The sequence below is a fragment of the Vicia villosa genome, unplaced genomic scaffold, assembly GCF_029867415.1.
Source record: "Vicia villosa cultivar HV-30 ecotype Madison, WI unplaced genomic scaffold, Vvil1.0 ctg.000316F_1_1_1, whole genome shotgun sequence".
Taxonomy (NCBI): Eukaryota; Viridiplantae; Streptophyta; class Magnoliopsida; order Fabales; family Fabaceae; genus Vicia; species Vicia villosa.
This window is the reverse complement of record NW_026705137.1, coordinates 640,495-662,274: the sequence shown is the minus strand read 5'-3', so window position 1 is coordinate 662,274 and position 21,780 is coordinate 640,495. Positions and strand designations below refer to the sequence as shown.

At 32.5% G+C, this 21,780-nt stretch overlaps 3 protein-coding genes across 4 annotated transcripts; all 3 read right to left on the bottom strand.

Moving 5' to 3' along the window:
• Positions 1–6,549: 6,549 nt before the first annotated feature.
• LOC131626632 (CRIB domain-containing protein RIC7-like) lies at positions 6,550–9,361 on the bottom strand. Of its 2 annotated transcripts, none has more exons than XM_058897467.1 (5): positions 9,048–9,361; positions 8,773–8,905; positions 7,831–7,928; positions 7,667–7,727; positions 6,550–7,324 (listed from the first exon to the last, which is right to left on the bottom strand). In XM_058897467.1, the coding sequence occupies exons 2-5, from the start codon at positions 8,828–8,830 to the stop codon at positions 6,912–6,914; spliced, it is 630 nt and encodes a 209-aa protein (XP_058753450.1). In that variant the 5' UTR covers positions 8,831–8,905; positions 9,048–9,361; the 3' UTR covers positions 6,550–6,911. The 2 variants fall into 2 exon arrangements, with proteins under 2 accessions (XP_058753450.1, XP_058753451.1); XM_058897468.1 differs by having other exon boundaries at positions 6,550–7,321.
• Positions 9,362–12,236: 2,875 nt separating this feature from the next.
• On the bottom strand, positions 12,237–16,355 carry LOC131626657 (glycolipid transfer protein 1-like). Its single transcript, XM_058897495.1, has 7 exons — positions 16,165–16,355; positions 15,725–15,849; positions 14,525–14,580; positions 13,971–14,101; positions 13,127–13,262; positions 12,728–12,859; positions 12,237–12,483 (listed from the first exon to the last, which is right to left on the bottom strand). Exons 2-7 carry the CDS (start codon positions 15,840–15,842, stop codon positions 12,448–12,450), a joined length of 609 nt encoding a protein of 202 aa, XP_058753478.1. The 5' UTR covers positions 15,843–15,849; positions 16,165–16,355; the 3' UTR covers positions 12,237–12,447.
• A 2,921-nt stretch (positions 16,356–19,276) lies between these two features.
• LOC131626631 (1-aminocyclopropane-1-carboxylate oxidase homolog 1-like) lies at positions 19,277–21,025 on the bottom strand. Its single transcript, XM_058897466.1, has 3 exons — positions 20,431–21,025; positions 19,904–20,225; positions 19,277–19,707 (listed from the first exon to the last, which is right to left on the bottom strand). The coding sequence occupies exons 1-3, from the start codon at positions 20,934–20,936 to the stop codon at positions 19,456–19,458; spliced, it is 1,080 nt and encodes a 359-aa protein (XP_058753449.1). The 5' UTR covers positions 20,937–21,025; the 3' UTR covers positions 19,277–19,455.
• Between the last annotated feature and the right edge of the window lie 755 nt (positions 21,026–21,780).

The window sequence follows — 21,780 nt, the reverse complement described above, 5'->3', positions numbered from 1 at the left end:
TATAAAGAGTAATTCTGATTTTTGGAGGGACACATTACATTCTTAAGAGCTCATAAACCCTAATCACTGTAGCAAACTAATAGTTGAAGATTGGAAGCTTTGATCGTCGATTAATCGCCTTTGATGCTTGTTGATCTTCATCCTTTACTTCTTGAGCAAGCTACCATTCTCATGGATAGCTAAATCTCTTTTGTATCAAGATAAGATGTAATCTTCCTAGCTTTTTGTATGTGTTCTTGTGAATATATTATGTATGAACAAGTGATGATCAATATAGATGGTTTAGTTTGTTTATTAAAGCTTTTTCTTTGGTATAAGTGTTTGAGACATCAATATTTGTATCTAGATCTAACTTTATCATCTATCAAACTATAAATTGCAGACATGGATTTAGCGTTTGATGTTTACTTAGTATCGGTTTTAAAACGTTATTTGTATTGTTTAAAGGATGGAGAAATCGTCGGTTAAACAATACGGTAAATCTAACTATATCATTGCGGACACGGATGATATAGGCGTCGATACGTAATTATGTTGATCGTTACCATGTTCATATACGTATATTTATAAGGAGACATACAAATTTAGGTGTATGAAATCGAATCTTGATACATTTTCTTTAACTTAGAACTTTCATTAATTTACTCTTTGCTACTAAAAGAATTGAATGATCTTTTGCAAACCTAAAACTAAAGTAACATTAACTCAAGACAAAATAGGCTATAGAACGGCGGTGATATCGCAATAATCCCTGTGGATACGATAATAACGAAAAGTACACCACAATACTCTTTCAACATTCTTCAATAACAAAAAAAAATCAGGAACAGAAAATATAAGGGAAAGGAGAGAAAACTCACAAAGGAACGGTAACAAAAACTCTCTTGATTCCTCTTCAACAACCGAACTTCAACCTTTCACCAATCTTCTAACTGATTCAATCACCATAACTGAAACTCTCAATAATCACTCTTGTTTATTCACAAAAACTGAAATCCAGAATCGTTCTTCAACCATAACCTTCATCAAGCTCCTTCACGCAATAATCTCTATAACCGCCTTCAATTCTCTGCCTCTTCAATCACGAATCTTCAACCACAAATCAACCTGGATCCTCCAATCTGGATGGCTCTTCGTTCTTCAGCATCTCACTCGTTTCATCTCTGAATCATCAATAATCCACAACCTTCATCGCTCTGGATCTCTAATCACAAACACAGAAAATCATCATCAATCATCAATCGCTATCTTCAATCATACAGAACCTTTCAATTCTACTCTTCCACATCTAACAGAAACGTAACAAAAAACCAGAAAGAAGCTTCAACAAAAACAAGGCGCCATAACGCTCATTCATCTCCAACAACGCAACACTTTGATCCGCTTTCACCTGCAACAACAACAACATCGAGAGAACGTTTTTTTCAGAGAATCGGGAATAAGAAGTAGAAGAGGACAAGCAAGAGCGCGGAAGCTTGATATCATGTGTTCTTCATCGGAGATCTCCGGATTTCTCTTTGCACTTGTCACGATGTAGTCACGTTGGACGAACTCCGTTCGGATTTGAGTCGATAGAGCCTGAAACGGAGATAAAGAGGGATCTCCTCCGCGTCGTCGTGACGATTCGATCGGAGAGAGATTGAAATCGGTGGAGGTTGAGCTCCGACCACCGTGTCTTTCTGAATGGAGAGATTGAAGGAGACCGTTGCGCCGTTCCAGAGGAGACGAGAAGGAGATATGGAAGGACCGATTGGTTCAAGACGGAGAGAGTAGAGTGGCGATTTGGTTGAATCACGCCGCAGAACGATCAGAGATGGAGGTGTCCGGCGCCGTTGCTGTTCGTGAGAAAGGAGAAGAAAACTCCAATAGCCACATTTCAGTGTAAACCTAATTCCTTTTTACGTTATTGTAATTGTAATTACTTAGAGTTAATTGAAGTTTGAATGTAGAAATTTAGTGATTAATTGGGAATAATCCAAATCAAATGGACCATAATTGAATCAATAAAATCTGAAAACAATTATCAATAAAAATCTGAGGATCTGGATCAATTCTTTTGGCCCATACGCGAAAATTACTGTTCATACACCCCCAGGCCCTCCAGCATCCTTTTTGTTGGCAGAAAAACACTCCTTGGGCCAGCAATACCTGGGCCATGCGCCCTTAGCCTTTGCATACACCAGTTTTCTGGCTATTAACACCCCTTGACCCATGTACAATTCTAGTTAGAATTAGTTTTGATTTCGTATTTTCTTAGATGATAAAATGTAATGGTATTTCAATATTCTTAATAGATTTTGTGTTAGCTTTTAGATAGAAAATGCAATACAAAAATATGTAATATTTTTCTTGTTAGAATTTAATTGTTTTGTTACATAGTTTAGTTCTAATTCTTTGATAAAATGTCATGAAAAATATTAGCCTTGTTAGACTTTCGTTTAGGATTTACTTAGAATTTAATTTCTCTTATTTTCTATGGTCGGCGGGTGTCTACTTCCTTGTTATTACTGATTTGATTGTTGAGATGTGCGAGGTACTTCGAGAGAGCCTTTGATTGTGATTCGTTTGCTTCGTGTTCCACTTTATTTGTGGGACACAAATTTGCTTCCGGTGCGGTTGATTTGCATTGTGTTCCGCTTTATTTGTGGGACACGAACTTATGCCTGATGCGATTCATCTGATCTCTCATTCATTGAGATGTATATCCTTGTATTGTCTGGCCTGTGTTTCTCTTGCAGGTTGCTTGCGTGGTTATGCTCGACGCATACCACATGTCGCTCATGATTGACTTTCACGACGATGCTTTCCAACTTTGCTTGATGATGGCTTATGCGAAGTATTCCGGACTTCTCTGCTTACGCTTGCTAGCTCATTGCGGATTTGCTATCCGTTCGGTATCGTCCCCTTGTCCCTTTTACCACTTTCTCGCATCATCCTATAACATGAGAAGTAGGACTTAGACATGCATCTGGCCAAGCCCTCGAAAGAGGCTCTGTTTTTGTTGGTGTGTTTATATTTGTGCTTTGCGGCAGGGAGTCACGGTGTAATAAGTCCTATATGGCACTCCGTTAAGTCCTCATGGAAGGCACGCGGAAAGGGTTAGCAATCAACCCCCGCCTAGTCTCATCGAGTCTGTTCAGTATGCGCACGCTACGCGTGGCTCGCTTCTGAACCTGCACAAGATCTTGTCATCGAGTATGTCAGGAAAAGGGTTCATGTAGCCGGACCCCCGCCTTTCCTATAGCTCGCGTTGCTCGACGTTGATGCTCGGTGTACGCACGCACCGTTTTCCTTTACGATCCGTGACGGCTTGGTTGCTGAGAGGGGTCCGCCCTCTTGTCTATGGCCCGATCATTTTCGCGAGGTCTAATGCTTGGTTGACTTGGGTTGAGCTGCTCCCCTTGGCTATGGCGGGACCGCTTTTCTACCACTCGGTCAGTACCGTTGGTTTGTTTGTTTTACGAGCGGATGCTCGTTTGTGTGCTATTTGTGTGCTTTCCCTTTTCTCTCGTAGGTTGATAGCTTAGCTTAGACTTGTACTCTTTGTATGATAACATTAGGTAGCAAGCTTTCCCCCTTAGCTTAGGTCTTCCTCATGCATTGTTTAAAACACAAACCACACTCTTTGATTTTCTTTTCTTAAGAGCTTGTTATTTCCGCTCCATTCCCAGCATAAGTCTCCAAAGGTCGAGCAGCGGAGTGTGAATGTAACTCGTTCACCTAAAAAATACAAAACAAACAGAAATTAGTTAGTCGAGCTACGGTAGCTCTGATTCTGCAAAACAGATACGTAGGCAGCGGGGTAGGGCCCGTGCGAGCACAATCCTTTCTTTTCCCTACATTCTGCATTCATTTTAGTCCAGATTAGCGTAGATTTGTTACACACCCATAATTTTAGACACAGGCGTGGATACCATCGAGTATGATGGGCGTGAGGGGTGCTAATACCTTTCCCTCGCGTAACCGACTCCCTTACCCTTTTTCTCTGGTCGTGAGACCGTTGTTTTGTTTTGTGGTTCGCTGGCATTCCCTTCCTTTTCAGGATAAATATGTTAGTGGCGACTCTGTTAATTTTCGCGGTAGCGACATTATTAATCTGTTTTTAATTTTGGTTTAAAATCTTAGGGAGCTTTCTTTCTCATTGTTTATGCTTTTGGTGGATCAGGTAACATGATTTAAACTACTTTCTTATCATGCAATTCTTTTTATTTTTTGTCATCCATGTAATATATTCTAAAACATTGGGTGAAAACTGTATTATTGAAATACAAATCGTAGAATGAAAATCCTAAGTTTGCAATAGAAATAGATATACAATATAAGTGCTATGGTATAAGCGCTTAACTAGACTCTTAATCTAAATAGTGTCTAATTCAACAATTGGCTAAACTAAACTAACTTAACCTCTTTAAAATAAGTACTTATTATGCTATAAACAGTTAATTACAATAACCTCGTTTAAATAAGTACTTATGCTATAAACACTTTAAAATAGTTATACATAAGTACTTATGCTATAAGCACTTTAAAATAGTTATACATAAGTACTTATGCTATAAACACTTAATTAACCTATCCAAACATGGCCTAAAGAATATTAAAAAATATGAATTATTAAAAAAGTATATTAAAATAAAAATTTATAATGATTTAACTCTGTATGCATTAATTTTGGAACATAGGTATCGATCGTAGTCGGATGAGAGCTAATCGATTAAGTGCTGAGTACGAACATGGAGTGATGGAATTTCTACAGTTGGTTGAAATTAAAACTAAAAAAAATCTTCCTCCTCCTAAAAGTAATGTTGAAAAAATTCTTCATGCGTTTTTTAATTGTCCATGTGTTCGTTGTGCAAATCAAAAACCAAAACTTAGTAAGAAAGAAATCATGGATCATCTAATTTGTGTAGGAATTTGTCAAAGTTATATACAATGGATATAACATGGTGAAGTAGTAGCAAAGTCAAATGTGTCCTAAAGAAATAATGTTAGTGTAGAAATGGATGATCGCCTAGAAGACATGATGCGTGATATTGGACAAGATTTGTTTAAGAGGGCACATGCATATGATACTTTATGCAGTGACAAGAATAAACCTTTAAACCGATGTTAAATATTGCAGTTATTTTTAAAAAAATAGGATTAACCCCCTATTCCACATTATACTTAACAGTCAACCTACGTTGTAGATGTATTTTTCACATCGGACTGCTGCCTGATGTAAAATGTTTTTGATATACTACATTGCCGCCCGATGTAAAATGTTTTTGATATACTACATCGTTTAACTTTACATCGGACCCAGACCCGATGTAAAATGTGATTTTTGCCCGATGTAAAAAGTCTTTCCTGCACTAGTGTTCCAAGATTAAGAATAAGCTTATTAAACATATCCAACTACTCATCCAACTCTTTGTCTTCAATCATCTTGAATGACTACAAAGTTTGCTTCAGGTAGAGTCGATTTATCAGCGATTTGGTCATGTACAAACTTTCAAGTTTCACCCATAATCCTGATGACGTCATCTCCTTTGATACATGTCGAAGAACCTTATCACCAAGGCTCAACAAGATTGCGATGTGGGCTTTCTCTATCATGGTCGTCTTTTTTTCCGTTAACGCATCTTCCGTAGCTATCTTTCCCTTCAACACTTGCAAACAACCCTGTTGGACCAGTAGGGCTTTCATCTTCAAGCGCCACAAACCGAAATCGTTCACTGTGGTGAACTTTTCAATCTCATTATTTCTTGAAGGCATCTTATCCACGCTCACCGCACCAATTTGTTGTGAAAAACGACGTCGGAATCATAAAGTATAACAGGTTTCTTTCCACAAGAAATTCTCAATGGTAAGAAAAAGTAGGGGAGTAATAAGAACACAAATATCGGTTATAACTACTATTCTTTACTTTCTCTATCAATCAAGATTAAAAGTGTTACAAGAATGATAAATAACCCTCTCACCCTAAATTAAGATTTGCAGTATGTAATGATGAGAGACTATTATGTTATTTATAATAAACCTAATATACTAAACTAATGAGTTTTTTTTTTCCATAAATACTCATTACAAGCTAACTTATGGTACAAGCTAACTTAAACAATTGGACATAACAAACATGCCTGATTCGAAATACTAACAACCCTAATATTTTGACACCCACATATTAGAGCACACTTCGACTACAGTATGTAGGTCTTCGACACCAACATTTGAACATAAAACCATAAATTTATTTTTTCAAATAAAAATGCAAAATCCTTCAATTAAGCAAGAAGAATCCGACAAATCTAATTCACATCCCCTCTTAAATTGCACTATATAGTTAAACTTTCGATTTATATTTTAATTGTTTGTTGACTGTTGTGAAAGTTTTTTTCATAAGATATATTATTTATTGTAGTGTTGTGATATTAGAACAATAGAAAAAATATTAATGTTAAAATTTAAAACTAAAATAATATTAGTGGCAAGAAAAGGATTGAAATGACACCCCATATAAAACATTTTAGAAAAAAATTGTAATTTACAAGTTGCAAAAGCAAACAATTACTTCTGATTCTTCTCTCCCTAACATTTGTTATTAATTAGAAACAACAAGAACAACATTTAGACCCTCTTTGAATAAAGAAAGAACTTATGAATAAGATATTTCTGTAACACAAAATAAAATAAAGTCAAATTATTTTTGTGTAATCTATAAGCTATTTTCATAAGCTATTTTGGAGAGTTTATGAAAATAAGTCGAAAACATTTTATGAACATGTCATAAATTATTTTCATAAATTCTCTCAAAAACATGTTATAAATGCTTATATCACTAAATAAGCTCAAATAAATAAATCCAAGCATGTTCTTACTTTCTCTCTCACTCATCCCAATTTAAATTAAATTTTATTTAAACTTAAATTCTATTTAGGTGCGTTTCCAATTTCTGATACAGACCCAGATCCAAAATCCGAAAGAGAGATATCGGTTAATGAATCCCCTTTAGATGATCTTCTTGAAGAAGGCTTTCGCACTGAACCATCTTCTGAATTCTTGGTTTTCCTCCTATGAGTTTTGGTGCCTGTCGGTGGAACATCAGTTGACTGTGAATCAGGGTCGTGATTTGAGCCACGACGGTGTCGTCTATGTCGAGAACCACCTGATGAATCGTGTGCTGAGGTTTCTGCAGACGGATCTGATGATCGGAGATGGCGACGTGTTTGTTTCTTTGTTGTTGAGTTGGCTTCACTGTCAATTGATTGGTGTCTTGATTTTGGAATTAGATGTCGAATCTTTGATGATTTTTCTTTTGAATTCGAAGATTTGTTATTGTCTTCTACAGACAAAAACAAAACTTAATAGTTGAATAAACATTTAGAATATTTAATGACATGGTAGATTGATGGCTTTATGTTGGATGACAGTATAAAACTATATATATATATATATATATATATATATATATATATATATATATATATATATATATATATATATATATATATATATATATATATATATATATAAACTAAAAAGATGATCACACTTGTTGATGTCGGACAGTAAGACAATCGATACACGCACTGATCAAACACCAACTACATTCAATGGCATATAGACTAATGCAAATGGGGTACTTGTATAAAATAAATGTTGTGTAAAGACAAATATATGCTACCTTCTGGCGTTTCAGTATCGTTTATTGCTCCTGATGGATTTGTTCCTTTATACTCATTCATCTGCATAAGTTTACAAAACGCACACATAATTAATATGGCTTTATAAAAGAGAATTAAGAACTAATTAAATGATAAGATACGAGAGATTAATGAAAATATGTACCCAGCTAGGTGCATTTGCTGATGGATCATCTGATCCAATATGTGCCACATGCTTTACATCCGTTGGGAACCCAATTTGAATTTCATCTTCTTTCTCATCTGCAAAAAATCATTACCATTTAATCACCACCTCACAATTCATAATTTTCTTATTGTAACCATAGGCGTGAATTCTTTTAAAACAATCATATGATGTTGATTAATTTTTAATTCTTGAAATCATTCAAGGTTTCCTTTTACCATTGAATGGAATTTGTTTGTTTTTTTTTTAATCTATATAATAGATACAAATATCAATAGTTGTTATCGTTGATTAATCGTAACCAGAAAATTTATTTATCATATAATATGAATTCTTCGCTCTCAACTATCTATTTACACAAATTAAGAAATAGGAACCCTAATACGTCTCTTATTATAGATACATATCACTTTTAGTAACCAACAAAGACTACTTAGATAAAATAAATTAGGATTTTTAAGATATTCAGTAGTAAGATTTAGTTTAATAACCTTAAAGAATGAAGTTTAATTCTCGTCACAATGCAAAATAATCATTAGTATTACTTTAATAACAATTTTCTCTTTTTTCCGATTTTTTTATAAAAAAACAATGTAGTTATCAAGTAATCAATAGTAAATAAAAATTGAAAACCTTAATTAATTAGGTGATTACAACAAATTTAAGAAGTTTGATTAGAGGTTACATTACTATATTATTTATATACCTGAACTCCAAATCAAATTTTAAATTAAATTAAGTTCTTCTTCTTTCATCTTTATTCAAATTCCTTTCGCCTTTCTTATACACATAAAAAATACAAAAAAAAAAAAAAGAAGAAAACTTGGAGATGTTTAATAAAATCCATGCATGGAGGAAGATAATTAATAGTTCTTAATTTTCATTTAAAATTTCCATGAGAAAGAAGATTATGTTACTTACCAAATATTTGAGAAATGTATCTAAGTCCTTTAAGAAGGCCTTTCACCTTAGTCGACATTATATTTGCACCAAAAACCCTAGGTGTTGAATTTTGATGCTTCAATCTTCAATGAAACCAACTAAAATTATCTTCCTGCAAATCAAATAATCACATTAGAAATCTTCTTTGTACCATTCAATCAATTATCTATTTAAAAACACATAATTAATGGAACCCTAAAATTCATTAATCAATGTAATGGATTGGAAAAACAAGTGGAAAAAACAAAACCTACCTTGATATATATCTTGGAGAAGAAATATAAAAAATTTAAAATTAATCACAACATGGCTTAATAGGCCTAGCTCCAACTAATGTTGAAACAAAAAACCTTAAGACCATGCATTAAGGAGAGTGAAGAAAACATAAATAAAAAAGGGTGAATGAGAGAGAGAAGTCATGCAAAAAAAGAGATGAACATGCTTCTTGGTTGGTTGGTTTTTTTAATTTTTGATGTTGTGGGAAGAAGAAACCAACCAAGAAGAAGGAGACTTGAGGGTGGAATCAAAAAATCTCAAAAGTGAAAAATTGAAGAGAAGTGGTTTTTGATAATTCAAAACCTTCTACCGGTTTAGTAACAAATCAAAACCAATAGCTCAACGTTTTTTTAGGTAAGAGTACAGATATACAAACACTACAAATTTTCAGGTGGAATTGCTATATTTGGGCTTAAAGTTTTTGGAATAGCTTTTTACTAATGAAAGTACGAGAAAAAAGGTTGAGATTTTAAATTTATTTTAGGTATTCCTTTTATATGTAGTTAGACTCAAATATACTTTTTGGTCCTTTTTTTTTTTTAATTTTTGTTTTTTTTTTCTGAATCATTATTTTAACCTGTTTTAATTATTGATTTGAGGAATTAGTCTTCATATTTTACATTCTAATAATTTTAGTCCATTCTAATATTTTTACATTTAAATTTGAACCACTATGATTTTGCTTAGTCATTCCGTCTTTACTGACATTGTGTCTGAGGGACAACGAATCGTCAGGTATATTGGATCAATATGATTATAAAAATTCAGACTCATTTAGTATCATAAGACTCAGCACATTCGCACTAAGACATGCAAAATCATAAAAGAGTACTTAAATTGACATATGTAAGGTGAAATCTACTACACGAAAAAAAAGGCAAAGTCGCTCTGAATTTATGCCAAGGCACCCCTCAAATAGAAAAAAAAGACATTGACAAGGGGTTTTGCCCCTTACAATGCAAAACTTAAAAACATGGGAAAAAAATAAGCGAGCCGTAACCCTTTGAAACTGACAAAACTTGAAATTTAAATTTTCAATATGTGAGGGTTTTCCACTTGGACATAGAAATCGGGAAAAAATATTTTCTTTTAAAAAGGTAAGATTGTTTTTGTTAGTAAATCCAAGGGATTTCCCCTGACAATTTTAGGTACAAAATTTGTGTGACGGATTGTCCTTCACATAAATTAGTTGTTTTGCTACTTAACCTGTCACTCTTTACATTTACTTATATGCCTTGTCAAATTGAAAAGTTACGAGATATAACCCCTCAAATGAAAGTAGTTGTTTCGCGTTTCACCTGCCACTATGCATTTACTGATTTTGCTTAACTAATTGAAAAGTTACGAGGGTTAACCCCTCCGATAAAACACATTATAAATAGGCGCCCTCTTCCCATAATTCATTCATTTCTCGCTGTGTAACTTTATCATTTTCTCTTTCATTCTCATTTCTAAAATTCCATAATCTCTTCAAAGTTTCATTTCATTTCATTTTTTACCAAAGCTCATTATATTATATTTCTTCATTTCTTCGGCCCATATAATTACATGTACGCATTTAGAATTTCTTTTATTTATTTATATAATTTAGGATGAGTTGTTTTAAATTTATTTTAGATTGAAAATAAAATTATGCATGTTCGTTTTAGATTCCTTAGCATATATGAAGGTTTTGGCGGATAGGGTGACTTTAGCGAATTTGAAGGAGTTAGAAGATATGGAGCGATTAGCAGACATGGAGGAGAAGAGGCGAGTTTGAAAACTCTGAAAATTGATTCTCAGATAACTGTTACGTTTTTATAATGTAATAATTAAATTACTATTTTTGAATTTGAAATTTTTATTTTTTTTATTTTTAATGTCATAGTTTTAGTATTAATACGTTTTAAATCCTATTTGAGTCAGAAATATTCGACGAGTTTCACATTTAACATAAATTTTTTTAGGGTTATTACCCTTGAATAAAAGTGATGATGACCATAGTAACGAGGTATCTTTTCCCCTCAGATATCCCTGCATTTCGAGTGGACATTTACCTTTGGAAATTTTGACTTTTTCTTGTAGTGATCATCACCAAATCAACGTGAGCTCGCGACTTCATGCTCGATGGACGAAATCGGCATACGATGATATCGACAAAGCTTTAAGTCTAGAAGCTGACTCACCCTTAAATCATATAAAAGATTTGGATAAGAATCCTTTATTTTGACATGTAGACAAAGAAGGGACAAAGAAATAAATGGCAATATAATGTATATAACGATCAAAGGTGTATGATTAAAGTCAGGACGACTATAAGTATGTTGAAGAAGGGCCAAAGCAATTGATCATTTATTCATATATCAAGAATATTAAGGCTTTACTTATTCACTGGAAGTATAGTCACAGATATTGTACTTTTTGCAAATATAAAATTTGATGATATATTCACTTTTAAATGGTGTCATTTTCAAAACGCAAGAAATTATTATATATAAAATTGTGTATAAAATTGTGTAGAACTTCCTTCATGGTTGTGTGCACGCAAATCGATCTCTTTAGGTCTCCATGTCTATTCTCTCTAATTCCTAGTTTGATTTGAGGGTCTAATGACCTACATTTCTTATATCTACTTTTTAATTTCTTTTCTGATGTGCTTATAAAAAAATTAAAAAAATATAAAATATATGTCATTAAAAAAAGTTCATTCCGTTGATTTAATGGTGATTGAAATTGGACTTAGTAGAGAGCACCACAGTTTGATCCCTTGTGAAATGGATATTGGTTTTGAAAATCAAAAAAATAATATTAAAAGTTGTAAAGGTTATTAAAATTGCTTATAATAAAGAACAAGAAAAGTTGATATTTTTCACTTATAATAAAGGGAGTATGTCTCAAATTGGTCATAATAAAACATGAGCACAATATAAAAATATATATATTTCTGATACATACGCACCAACATGTGAGTAAGCACAAAACATGAGTAATTTACTCTATATAATAACAAGATTTTTATGATCAAACAGACATATTATGATCAAACAGACCTACAATGAGCAAAAACCGAACCGTTTAAATCTAGCCAAATTAAACTTCCATCGCCAATATTTTATATGGTATTACAGAAAATTAGTCAATGAACGTCTAATAGCCTTAGGATCATCGTAAACTTTGATAGTAACAAATACTATGACATAAATGAAATAAGTTGTATAGAGTAAAATTAGAGGCACATTGAATAATACTTATTTATCATGTTAATTGTGTGCCAAAGTTGAAAACATGGATAAAATAAGATTGAGCATTCAAGATCTCTTCATGAGGAACTTCTGACCATGATTCCATACAAGAGCCACTCATTAGGTATTTCTGACCATGCATGATTGAATATGTGACTCATGATGCCTTCATATCATCCAACCCAAATCGTGCCTGAGCCGAAAGAATTAGTTTAATAAACTCAACAACAAAAAAATCAAGTTTAAAATTTCTATTTGGTCCTAAGAATAAATAAGATTGTATTTATAAAATAGATTGAATCTTTCTGAAAATTTTCAAAACAAATTGGAAAATTCTCTCTAATTAGCTTCCTCTTTTCTCTATCACAATCAAATTGGAAAATTCAATGCCATTAGTGATCGTCAAAAATAAGACCAGAAATGAAAAGAGATCTTACCAGAAACTTGTGATTCTCAAGAAGGAGAGGAGAGAAAATTGTACAAAATTTCTCTATGTCAGCATTGATATCACCGGTGCCTCCTATCACCTCCATGAACTTCTTCCTGTCTGGAGCAAGCTTCATGACTACCTATTAAGTTAAACATTCAATGCATTCCAAATGGTATTCAGTTCCACACACTAACCATCTTTGACAGAAAAACAACAACCAAAAAAACAAGAGACAAAGGAAAACTGCATGGTGTTTGAGTGCTTGATATGTAACTCAATGCATTTCCTACAAACATTCAACCGATCTAGGCGAATGTGAAGCAAGATTAAATAGTGAAGCTCAAATAATTCTATTTCTATCGTAAAGTTTGATGATTGCAAAAGTATAGCACGAAAAGAACATTACAGTGAAGCTTGAACTAGCAAGCCAGCCATGCCACTTCTTCAGAGTCTTGTTGTATGCATCTGTACATGCTTGTGACATTGGCCAATCTTTATGCTCAATCAAGTTTTGGAACAAAGCCACCAAGAAATCCATTGCTCTGAAGATTTTCAGGTTAATAAAATTGAATTATCATAAATAATTGTCTGACCGATTAATATTATCCAATAAGCTAAGTTCTCAGCACTAAATAATAATTAAGATTGTTATATTAATGCCTCAAGTCAACGCCCTGAGGAAGATAACCTGACTATTAGACGCGTGACAAGACCAAACATCATTATATTGTATCAAGTATCAGCAGTCAAAAGCCAAGTTCTCAATAAGTTCATTTACGATCTTGAATTCTGTAATTTGCATATCCCTCAATTTATTGTCACTTTCATGATAAAGTCAACTTAAATCATATTACTTGTGACTCAAGCTTGTGCCAACATGCGTCTTTGCCATCTCATTGAATTTGCATTTCATATATTATATTTTACGTCTGTTTATTCAGAAATAGTGCAATGCGGAAGCTATCCATAGAACTAGTTAACCATTTATTCGAAGTAGACATGAAACAAGTTCAGGCTTGGTCTTTCCTGATTTACACTTAAGTTGCTTCATGACATATTTATAATGTTATACTCTCATGTTTAATATCCAGGTATGCATAGATTAGGCATACCCATGTTAATATTCTTAATTTCATATGTTAACCCAATAACAAATTATCATAAAATGTTCTCTGGATAAAAGATTTGAGAATGTCAAATTAAACATGGAACACAAGTTAAATAGAAACTGCATGGCATTCATTAATTACCTTGACAGCCAAAGAAGCCCATTGGTACAACTGGATGATGATTTGGCGGTTTTACTTTCAATCTCTACTTGTACCAAACTGTACAAGATATTAAATCTTGATGGATTGGAAGAATATAAAGTTTCCAATCTCTGCCATGAAAATTAATAAGCTATAAAATGAGAAAATGAACCATAGGATAAGAATATACTTCTGGTGGTAGATTGTAAAAACCCCAAAACAGAAAACAAAACTATTTGCAGCTCAATATCATAATACAGCTTCACTTTATAATCATAGGAAATAAAGAGAAATACATCCAGAGCTACTAGATAGATATGATGACAACATTGACCAGTGTTATAAATCAAAGATTGCGGAAAATAGAGGTTTGTTCAAATTCCATTACCCTACAGTGCTATAGCCGCTGTATGACAACACTTTATATTAATAGTATATCGTGGAATAATAGCAATTTATTCAAATTCCGCTATATATAGCATGCTATTTGACATAATTGAAAATGACACATACATTCAAGTAAGAGTCAAACAGAGCAATTGGCAGAAACATACCGTTATATTACCACCAATGTCGGATTTAACAAGGGTCATAGCAGGTCCAAATTTATCTGTCATATATTAAAAAATCAGTTCTTCTGACCTTAGAACAAGTATTCATATCATTTAATGTATGTAACAGGAAATTTCACAATCTATCTACTGTGTATACATATTGAAGTTATAGAGTTATACTGTAGCATAAAAATTGCTTATTAATTAAGATGAATACTATGACACGACAGACACGTCGACACCGCTAGTGTAAAAAACATAAGACACGGACACCAATTCATAATAAAAGTGCATATCTAAATCAAGCAATTTAATTTGTTTCACTAAAAAAAAATTAGAAAAAGATATGATAGTTTCCCACTTTCATTCATTTCTCTACTACCAAAAAGCTAAGAGTGATGTAAATTTAATGTCTTTAACCCTCTCATAGATCATCACCGCTTCGACACATCTTTAACACGTAGATGTGTCTAAAGAGTGTCTAAGGTGTGCCGACCAAAGTTGTCAAAGTCATGATCTTGCATAAGATCGGGAGGGGATAGTAAAATCGTAAAACATAAGATCGTAACTAAGATCAAAAGATCCTACTCAATTATTTTTGTAAGATCGAGAGGGGGAAGCAATACCGTAAAACATTAGATCGTAACAAAAATCATAAGATAGGAAGGCAAGTGTATTCATGGGAAAATGGATGCCAACAAACCGTAATTGTTCCACCTATGTCATTTGTCATCATTTTCGGCTGTAATGTTGGTGGCTGGAAAACAGCTTATCGTGGCCGAAACTAGCCAATGTCACACATAGTCAATGGTTTTTTTTACAATTTTTTCACAATTCGACTACAACATTCTACTTAAGATTTGGATCGTTGGGGTGAGGGAGATCGCAAAATCGTAAGATTTCATGATCTAGATCGAGATTTTGACAACCATGGTGCCGACACAAAATAACTTTTTTTAGACACTTGTCTGAGTTGTCAGACACATATTGTACATGTGTTTGCATGTACCAGACATGCAGACACACCTAACCCAGAGGCGTCTGTGCTTCATAGATGAGAATGCGATCAACCATAAACAACGCATTAAGATCTAGCATGTATCTTATCACTAAACACAACAATAATTGAATTTTTCCCTTTAAGAAACAAAAAGGTGCAAACACATTAAAAACATGTAATAAGGGACCATAAACATGCACCTATAACAGGCAATATGTGTCTGCATGAATCCAAGAAAGGCTTGGTCAGAATCTCTCCTTGCTCAGACTTTACATGCTGGAGTTCTTCCAGTGCAGGAGTGAAGACAGTCCCCTCCATTTTCAGACTTTACCACAACACACCAAACAAATATATTAGCAACCATTTAACAAACATCAAATCTACATATGAGCCACTCAAATTCTAGTATCAAAAAAACACAAATTTCTTATTCCTAGCATAACATAAATTAAGAACTTTCATGGAAATTGCAGGATCCATTGAAGGCACAGTGAGAAACAATCCAAAAATAAATAAATCAAAATCAATATAAATAATTCAAAATTAAAAAATCATATCATTTTTCTTGAAAAAAAAAAACAAAAAAGCATTGATCCATGAACAGGGAAGAAGAATTGGAAGAGAGGTGATGTATACGTACTGTATGGAATGGCGAGACTGGAGGGAGAGAAGTGTAATGTGATGAGATCAGAATGGTGTTTGAGATGAGAATCAGATACCGAAATTTCTCGATTTTTTTTTGTCGGTGTTCGTTTTGGTTACGCGGTTACAGATCCTTGATATTGATAAATACGCTCTTCGAGATCGTGATAGTCGATGAAAACTTGAAAATAAAAAAAGAATGGGATATAAAGTCTAACTTATGTATTTAATAGGATAAAAAAAATTATTACGCGTGGTTTAAGTTATTTGTCAATAAAAATATAATAAATATATTTTAATATTATTTAAAGAATTGTATCTAAGTGTTTTTCTAAAAATAGAAGAAAATTATATATTTGTCATATTTTTATTGAAAAATAGTACAAATCACACCTAAAAAATTGTATTTAAGTATTCTCTTAAAAATAATAATTAGACTGATTGAAGATATGTGTCTCAAAACACTTTTAAAAAGTGGTTTTAATCAAACCAAAATAAAAAGATTTTAATCAACCTAAATATTTTTCATTTAATTAAAAGACATCAATTGAGAATATTCATATTAGCAAATTTGCGAATGATCAATTTTGAGTCAATTTCAAATTAAAAAACTCTTCAATTCTTCTTATTAGCTTTATTTCTTACCAAATATGATTTCGTGCAATTTAACTTGAAAGGAGGTGCAAACTCTAACCTTTGTTGGGAAACCTCCTGAAAATGTTCAAAGATTATTCTTATCACCACAAGTTTATATTTTAGGATTTCCTCTTGAAGTTTTAATCCAAATATGACTAGGAAAGCATTGGTTAACTTGTATGATTCTAGGTGCAGAAGGAATTCCATATTGGATGTCAAAGCTTTTTGTACACTCGTGATTTGAAGAATAAACGTGTCTTTGTAAAGAAATAGATGTCATGTCTACATCAAAGTCAATTTTACCATTTTGAAACCTGATAAGATTTCTAGTGTGTCAAATTTTCTAAAAGATTATTATGAGGAGAGTCGTGATCAGATAATGAATTTGATAGCTTTAACTTCTGAAGGTATGAGAAACATAAGAAATGGGGTTTAAATTGAGTTTTCAGATTTAAAACAAACTTTTCCCCAAGACAAAACAGAGAACATGAGAACAAAAATAAATGACACAAATATTTTTATTCTTGTTCACTGTTAACGAAGTTAATCCAGTCCATCCGCCAATATGATTTTTCCTTCTCAAACAAAGACTTAATCCATTATAACCGAACTGATTACAGACACACAACAAAGACCAAATGTCAATGTTGTAAACCATAAAAACTACCCGTGAATGTCTTCTTGAGAAACTATGACTAACACTTGGTCTCTCAAGGAACAGTCAACCTAGGAGTTGAAATACAATGAGTGTGTTTACAAGGTTGCTTCTTGAAAGCAGATTACACAAGTTTGAATACAATTACATAACACAATAGTGTTAATTGCAAGTTAATGAACAAAAGCTTCTTCCTTGCGTTTACAAAACTTTACATAGAATATATCAGATAGACTTGAGCAGCGTTTCAGAGTAAAATTTGTAGAGAAATTGTTATTATCTTCAATCTTCCAAGTGTTCCTTTTAGAACAAAAAAAATTGTTGAAATGTAGAATATGAATACTTAATTCCAGTTGTTTTGTTCACAACGGTCAGAGAGAGTGGTAGACAACATAGTACCATAGTACTGTCCTTGCGCCACCATATTAGGATAATTGAAACATTTGCACCTTGTACTATTTCCTCACTTAACCAATTTTGATCTTATCTTATAATCTTCATAGGCTTCTGATGGTTGGTGATGAAGCATGCTTAGAAGGACCAAAACTTGAATCTTCAGAACCTAAGTCTTCAGAGTCTTCAGCACTTGATCTTCATAATCTTTATCTTCAAAATCTTCAGAAGCTCTATCACTAATGTTCATCAGAACCGTTATTATATAGAAGCATTCTAGAACTTGACCGGTTATTTGTAAACATCATTAGTTTCTTCCAAAGTTAGAGTCTGTTGAATTTAAAACCTGGTGACGTCACACACCTTATATTCAAAGTTAGGACATGTAAGCAAAAGCTACACACTAGACATAAATCGTTAGAAAACTAAATGTTCTCTAAGATATCATGTAATGTTATCATCAAAACTTAAGATCAGATGTAGAACCAAATCTTGTTCTTACAATCTTCTTCTTTTTTATGATGACAAAATAATGTACTTTGATGAACAATTTATACTGGGTTAAATTGCTTAAAACACATTCAGAGTTAGCTAAATAGCTCCATCTAAAATCTATACTCCTAAAATTCATTTTAGTTTGTTCAGAGGTTCCATTGAGCTCAATGCTTACAAAATAATTTTGAAATATAGGGTAGCAGGAAAAGAATACTTCCCTGTTTATAATTTTATTAAAGTCTAACTAGAAATGACCGGTTCTTCATCTCAAATCTCGACTTGCTATCAGATCGCATCTTCATGAATGTGACACTTTCCACAACTATTTTGTGAGCACATGAATCTTCATGAATCTGAGAAAAATCTATCATAGGTAGCATTTTTTTTTATACAAGGATATGTGATTGGTTTTTTCACAAATCCAATTCATAATCATTTTATAATTATTTATTCTAATAAGATATTATAACTAATTCATATAATTATTTTTGTTTTTATTAAATTGGTTATAAAACCGATATATTTATAGTCAAATTCTATAATTAATAATGCATTTTAAAAATCAGTTTCATATTGAAAATTCAATTTTTAAATTTGAATATTAATTTTGTGCAACTAGGTCTTTCAATCGAACAATGATTTTAAACATACAAATTTAGTTTTTTAAAATAATTTTATTCATAGAAATGATATTTTTCTTATTTATAAAAATATAGTAAAATAGTAAAATATATATTTCTCTAATACACTACTTAATGCTATTATTAACAAGTGATAACAAATTAATTTTATAAACTGAACCGATTACACTTCTATACAACATTATTAAATTTTAGAAAACCTAAGTCAGATCTATGACCAACTCTCTCATAAGCAATTTCACTTATTGATTTTTGAAGAGATAAGTTCTAATTATTAAACTATTAGATACAAAAAAAATCATTCAACATATTTAATCTACTGATAGATCGTACCAAATTATTTTTCAAGAAAAATTGTTTTTCTTATTCTGTCTCAAGAAACTAATTAGCCAGTAAAAGTTCCAGAATTTGAATCATTATACACCGAAAGTATAAGGTTACATAATCACTTTCACTTGATTTGTGCTAATTAAATTCTGAAATTCAACAGAGGAGAAGCACCTTTCATACGTTTTGTTGTGTACTGAATTGCAAAATCTGAAATTGAAGTTGCTCTATATTTTGCAGGATTGTCTTTGGACAAAAGTTCCTCGATGGGACCGTAAATCCTTGTAGATGGATGATGACGAGTACTAAAGAAACATGCAATAGAGATTCTTGGACCTACACGATTTGCCAATACTCTGTGCTCACCACTTTTGAATTTGTCATTTGAGATAAGCTGAGATTCAACAATATTCTAAATTATTGAATGAACTAGACATAAGAGAGGGTACAATCAAGATCTCTAATATAAATCAAGTGATAAAGTTAGTTACTCACTAACTAATTTTCCTAAACTTAACAAACTTCTCCAAAAAAAAATATATATTTTTGTTAGAAGACAAATTTATTAGGAAAAAAAAGACAAAACTTGCCTGCAGAAAATCACCAATATTAATAACTAGAGCCTCAGGTTGTGGAGGTATATCAATCCACATGTTCTCATGAAGAACTTGGAGGCCACCTATATGATCTTGTTGAAGCACAGTGATGAAATCAACGTCAGCATGTTTTGGAGTTCCCAAAGTTAATTCTGGTTCAGGACATGGTGGATAGTAATTGCCTAAAGCAAATAACCCCTCAGCACAACCAATATCATTTAAATAGCTTGAATTTAGTCCAAGAGCTTCTGAAAGTAACTCCAGCAATAAAGTTCCTAGTTTCATTATTTGGTTCAAGTATTCCAACAGTATATCACTACAAAAAAATCATTTAAAATTAATTTTATTATTGTATAATATAATAACTTCAACAAGGTTAAAAAACAGTCGCGACCACGAAAACGACTAGACAAAACGATAACAATTAGTGTTGTAACACCGAAATTACAAAATCATTTACGCGACTGCAACACGAATGGGACTGTTATTGAACACAAAATAACATTAGGTGAAAAGTATACCTGCATACAGCTGGCAGGTCTTCTCTCTGAGGGGGATTAGGAGCCATGTTACAAAGGAAAGAATCTTTCCAAGCAGCTGATTCTGAGGTATATAGAGTAAAATTACTTGTATATATAAAGGAATTTTTTTGTTCACGAGTGTAAAATTTCTTCTTAAACTCACTATCTTGCTCAAAAAATCGTATCACTCCATCTTTCATTTCCTTCAAAGTACTGACTGGGATGCCATGATTTACGATCTGAAAAAAGCCAAGTGTCTCTGATGCATCTCTAATACTTTCAACAACTATTTTGCGTGCGCATGGATCTTGGTGAATGTTAGCAAGATCTATGACAGGAATAGCAAAGTTTTTTGTATCATCCGAATCTGATGCAATTTTGGTGTTATCAGGTGGATGATAGAAGATACGAGGGACCTTGGTGATACCTGCATCAACAAGTCCTTTAACACCAAGTTTTGTTTCATCAAAAGCTTGTAGTGCTTTTTCTCTTTCGAAATCTTCCATGACTTTCTCTTTCTTTTCTCTTGTAGTGTTCTAGTGACCATATAAACGAGTGAAGAGTTATATTTTAATAATATTTTCTATTTTTTCAATATACAAAACTTTAGTGTGCGGTTCTTCCATGAAATTAATTTTAAAAAGGGAAATGATACTCATACACCACCACCATGGATGATATTTACACCGTATATGTTTACGGTTTTGTTTTTTTTAATATTTAATAGTTATTTTATTTATTTTTTTTAACACTCACTAACATATGTCCATGTTGTTTTTCTATACGGTGTACATGTAAAACATTGAATTTTTAGTGTAAAGATAGCACCTCTCTTTTTAAAAAACTCCAGTCAAACAGACAAACAATGCGTAGCTAATTTTTTATAAAAAGGCACGCACAACAATGCAAAGATGTATCAATATCCACGGTGGAAGACTTATATTATATTTGTACTTAGGTAAATTACACAATATTATTTGGAAATAGCCCCCACAACTTGCATTGCATCTATGAGACGGGACCATTCTAGCCAGAAGCACGAAGCATGCAAGGGAAGCAACGTCAACGGCATGGAACTGGTACAACTGATCATTCATCGTTAATTGTCAGAACGTGAGATATTGTTAATGCATTTTGGTCAAAATAAATAAGGAATTTGGCTTTTTTAATTCATAAAAAGTAATTAATTAATGTATTTGGTCTATATATAGATTAGAGCATTTATTATTAAATGAATCTAAATAAATGAATTTTCTCTTATAATAAAGACCCGAGATCGTATGATTCTTTAGATAAATTATTACTTTTGTTTATTTTTCTTAAAGTATTTTTGTCTTCATTTTTCAGGTA

Coding starts and splice junctions, on each gene's coding strand:
- LOC131626632 (XM_058897467.1), bottom strand. CDS start 8,830: ATGTCGACTAAGGTGAAAGGCCTTCTTAAAGGACTTAGATACATTTCT. Junction 7,929..8,772: donor ATACATTTCTCAAATATTTG/GTAAGTAACATA, acceptor GATTTTTTGCAG/ATGAGAAAGAAGATGAAATT. Junction 7,325..7,666: donor CGATACTGAAACGCCAGAAG/GTAGCATATATT, acceptor TTTTGTCTGTAG/AAGACAATAACAAATCTTCG.
- LOC131626657 (XM_058897495.1), bottom strand. CDS start 15,842: ATGGAGGGGACTGTCTTCACTCCTGCACTGGAAGAACTCCAGCATGTA. Junction 13,263..13,970: donor GGGCTTCTTTGGCTGTCAAG/GTAATTAATGAA, acceptor GAAAATCTTCAG/AGCAATGGATTTCTTGGTGG. Junction 12,484..12,727: donor TTGAGAATCACAAGTTTCTG/GTAAGATCTCTT, acceptor CTTTCGGCTCAG/GCACGATTTGGGTTGGATGA.
- LOC131626631 (XM_058897466.1), bottom strand. CDS start 20,936: ATGGAAGATTTCGAAAGAGAAAAAGCACTACAAGCTTTTGATGAAACA. Junction 20,226..20,430: donor GACCTGCCAGCTGTATGCAG/GTATACTTTTCA, acceptor ATTTTTTTGTAG/TGATATACTGTTGGAATACT. Junction 19,708..19,903: donor ATATTGGTGATTTTCTGCAG/GCAAGTTTTGTC, acceptor GTTGAATCTCAG/CTTATCTCAAATGACAAATT.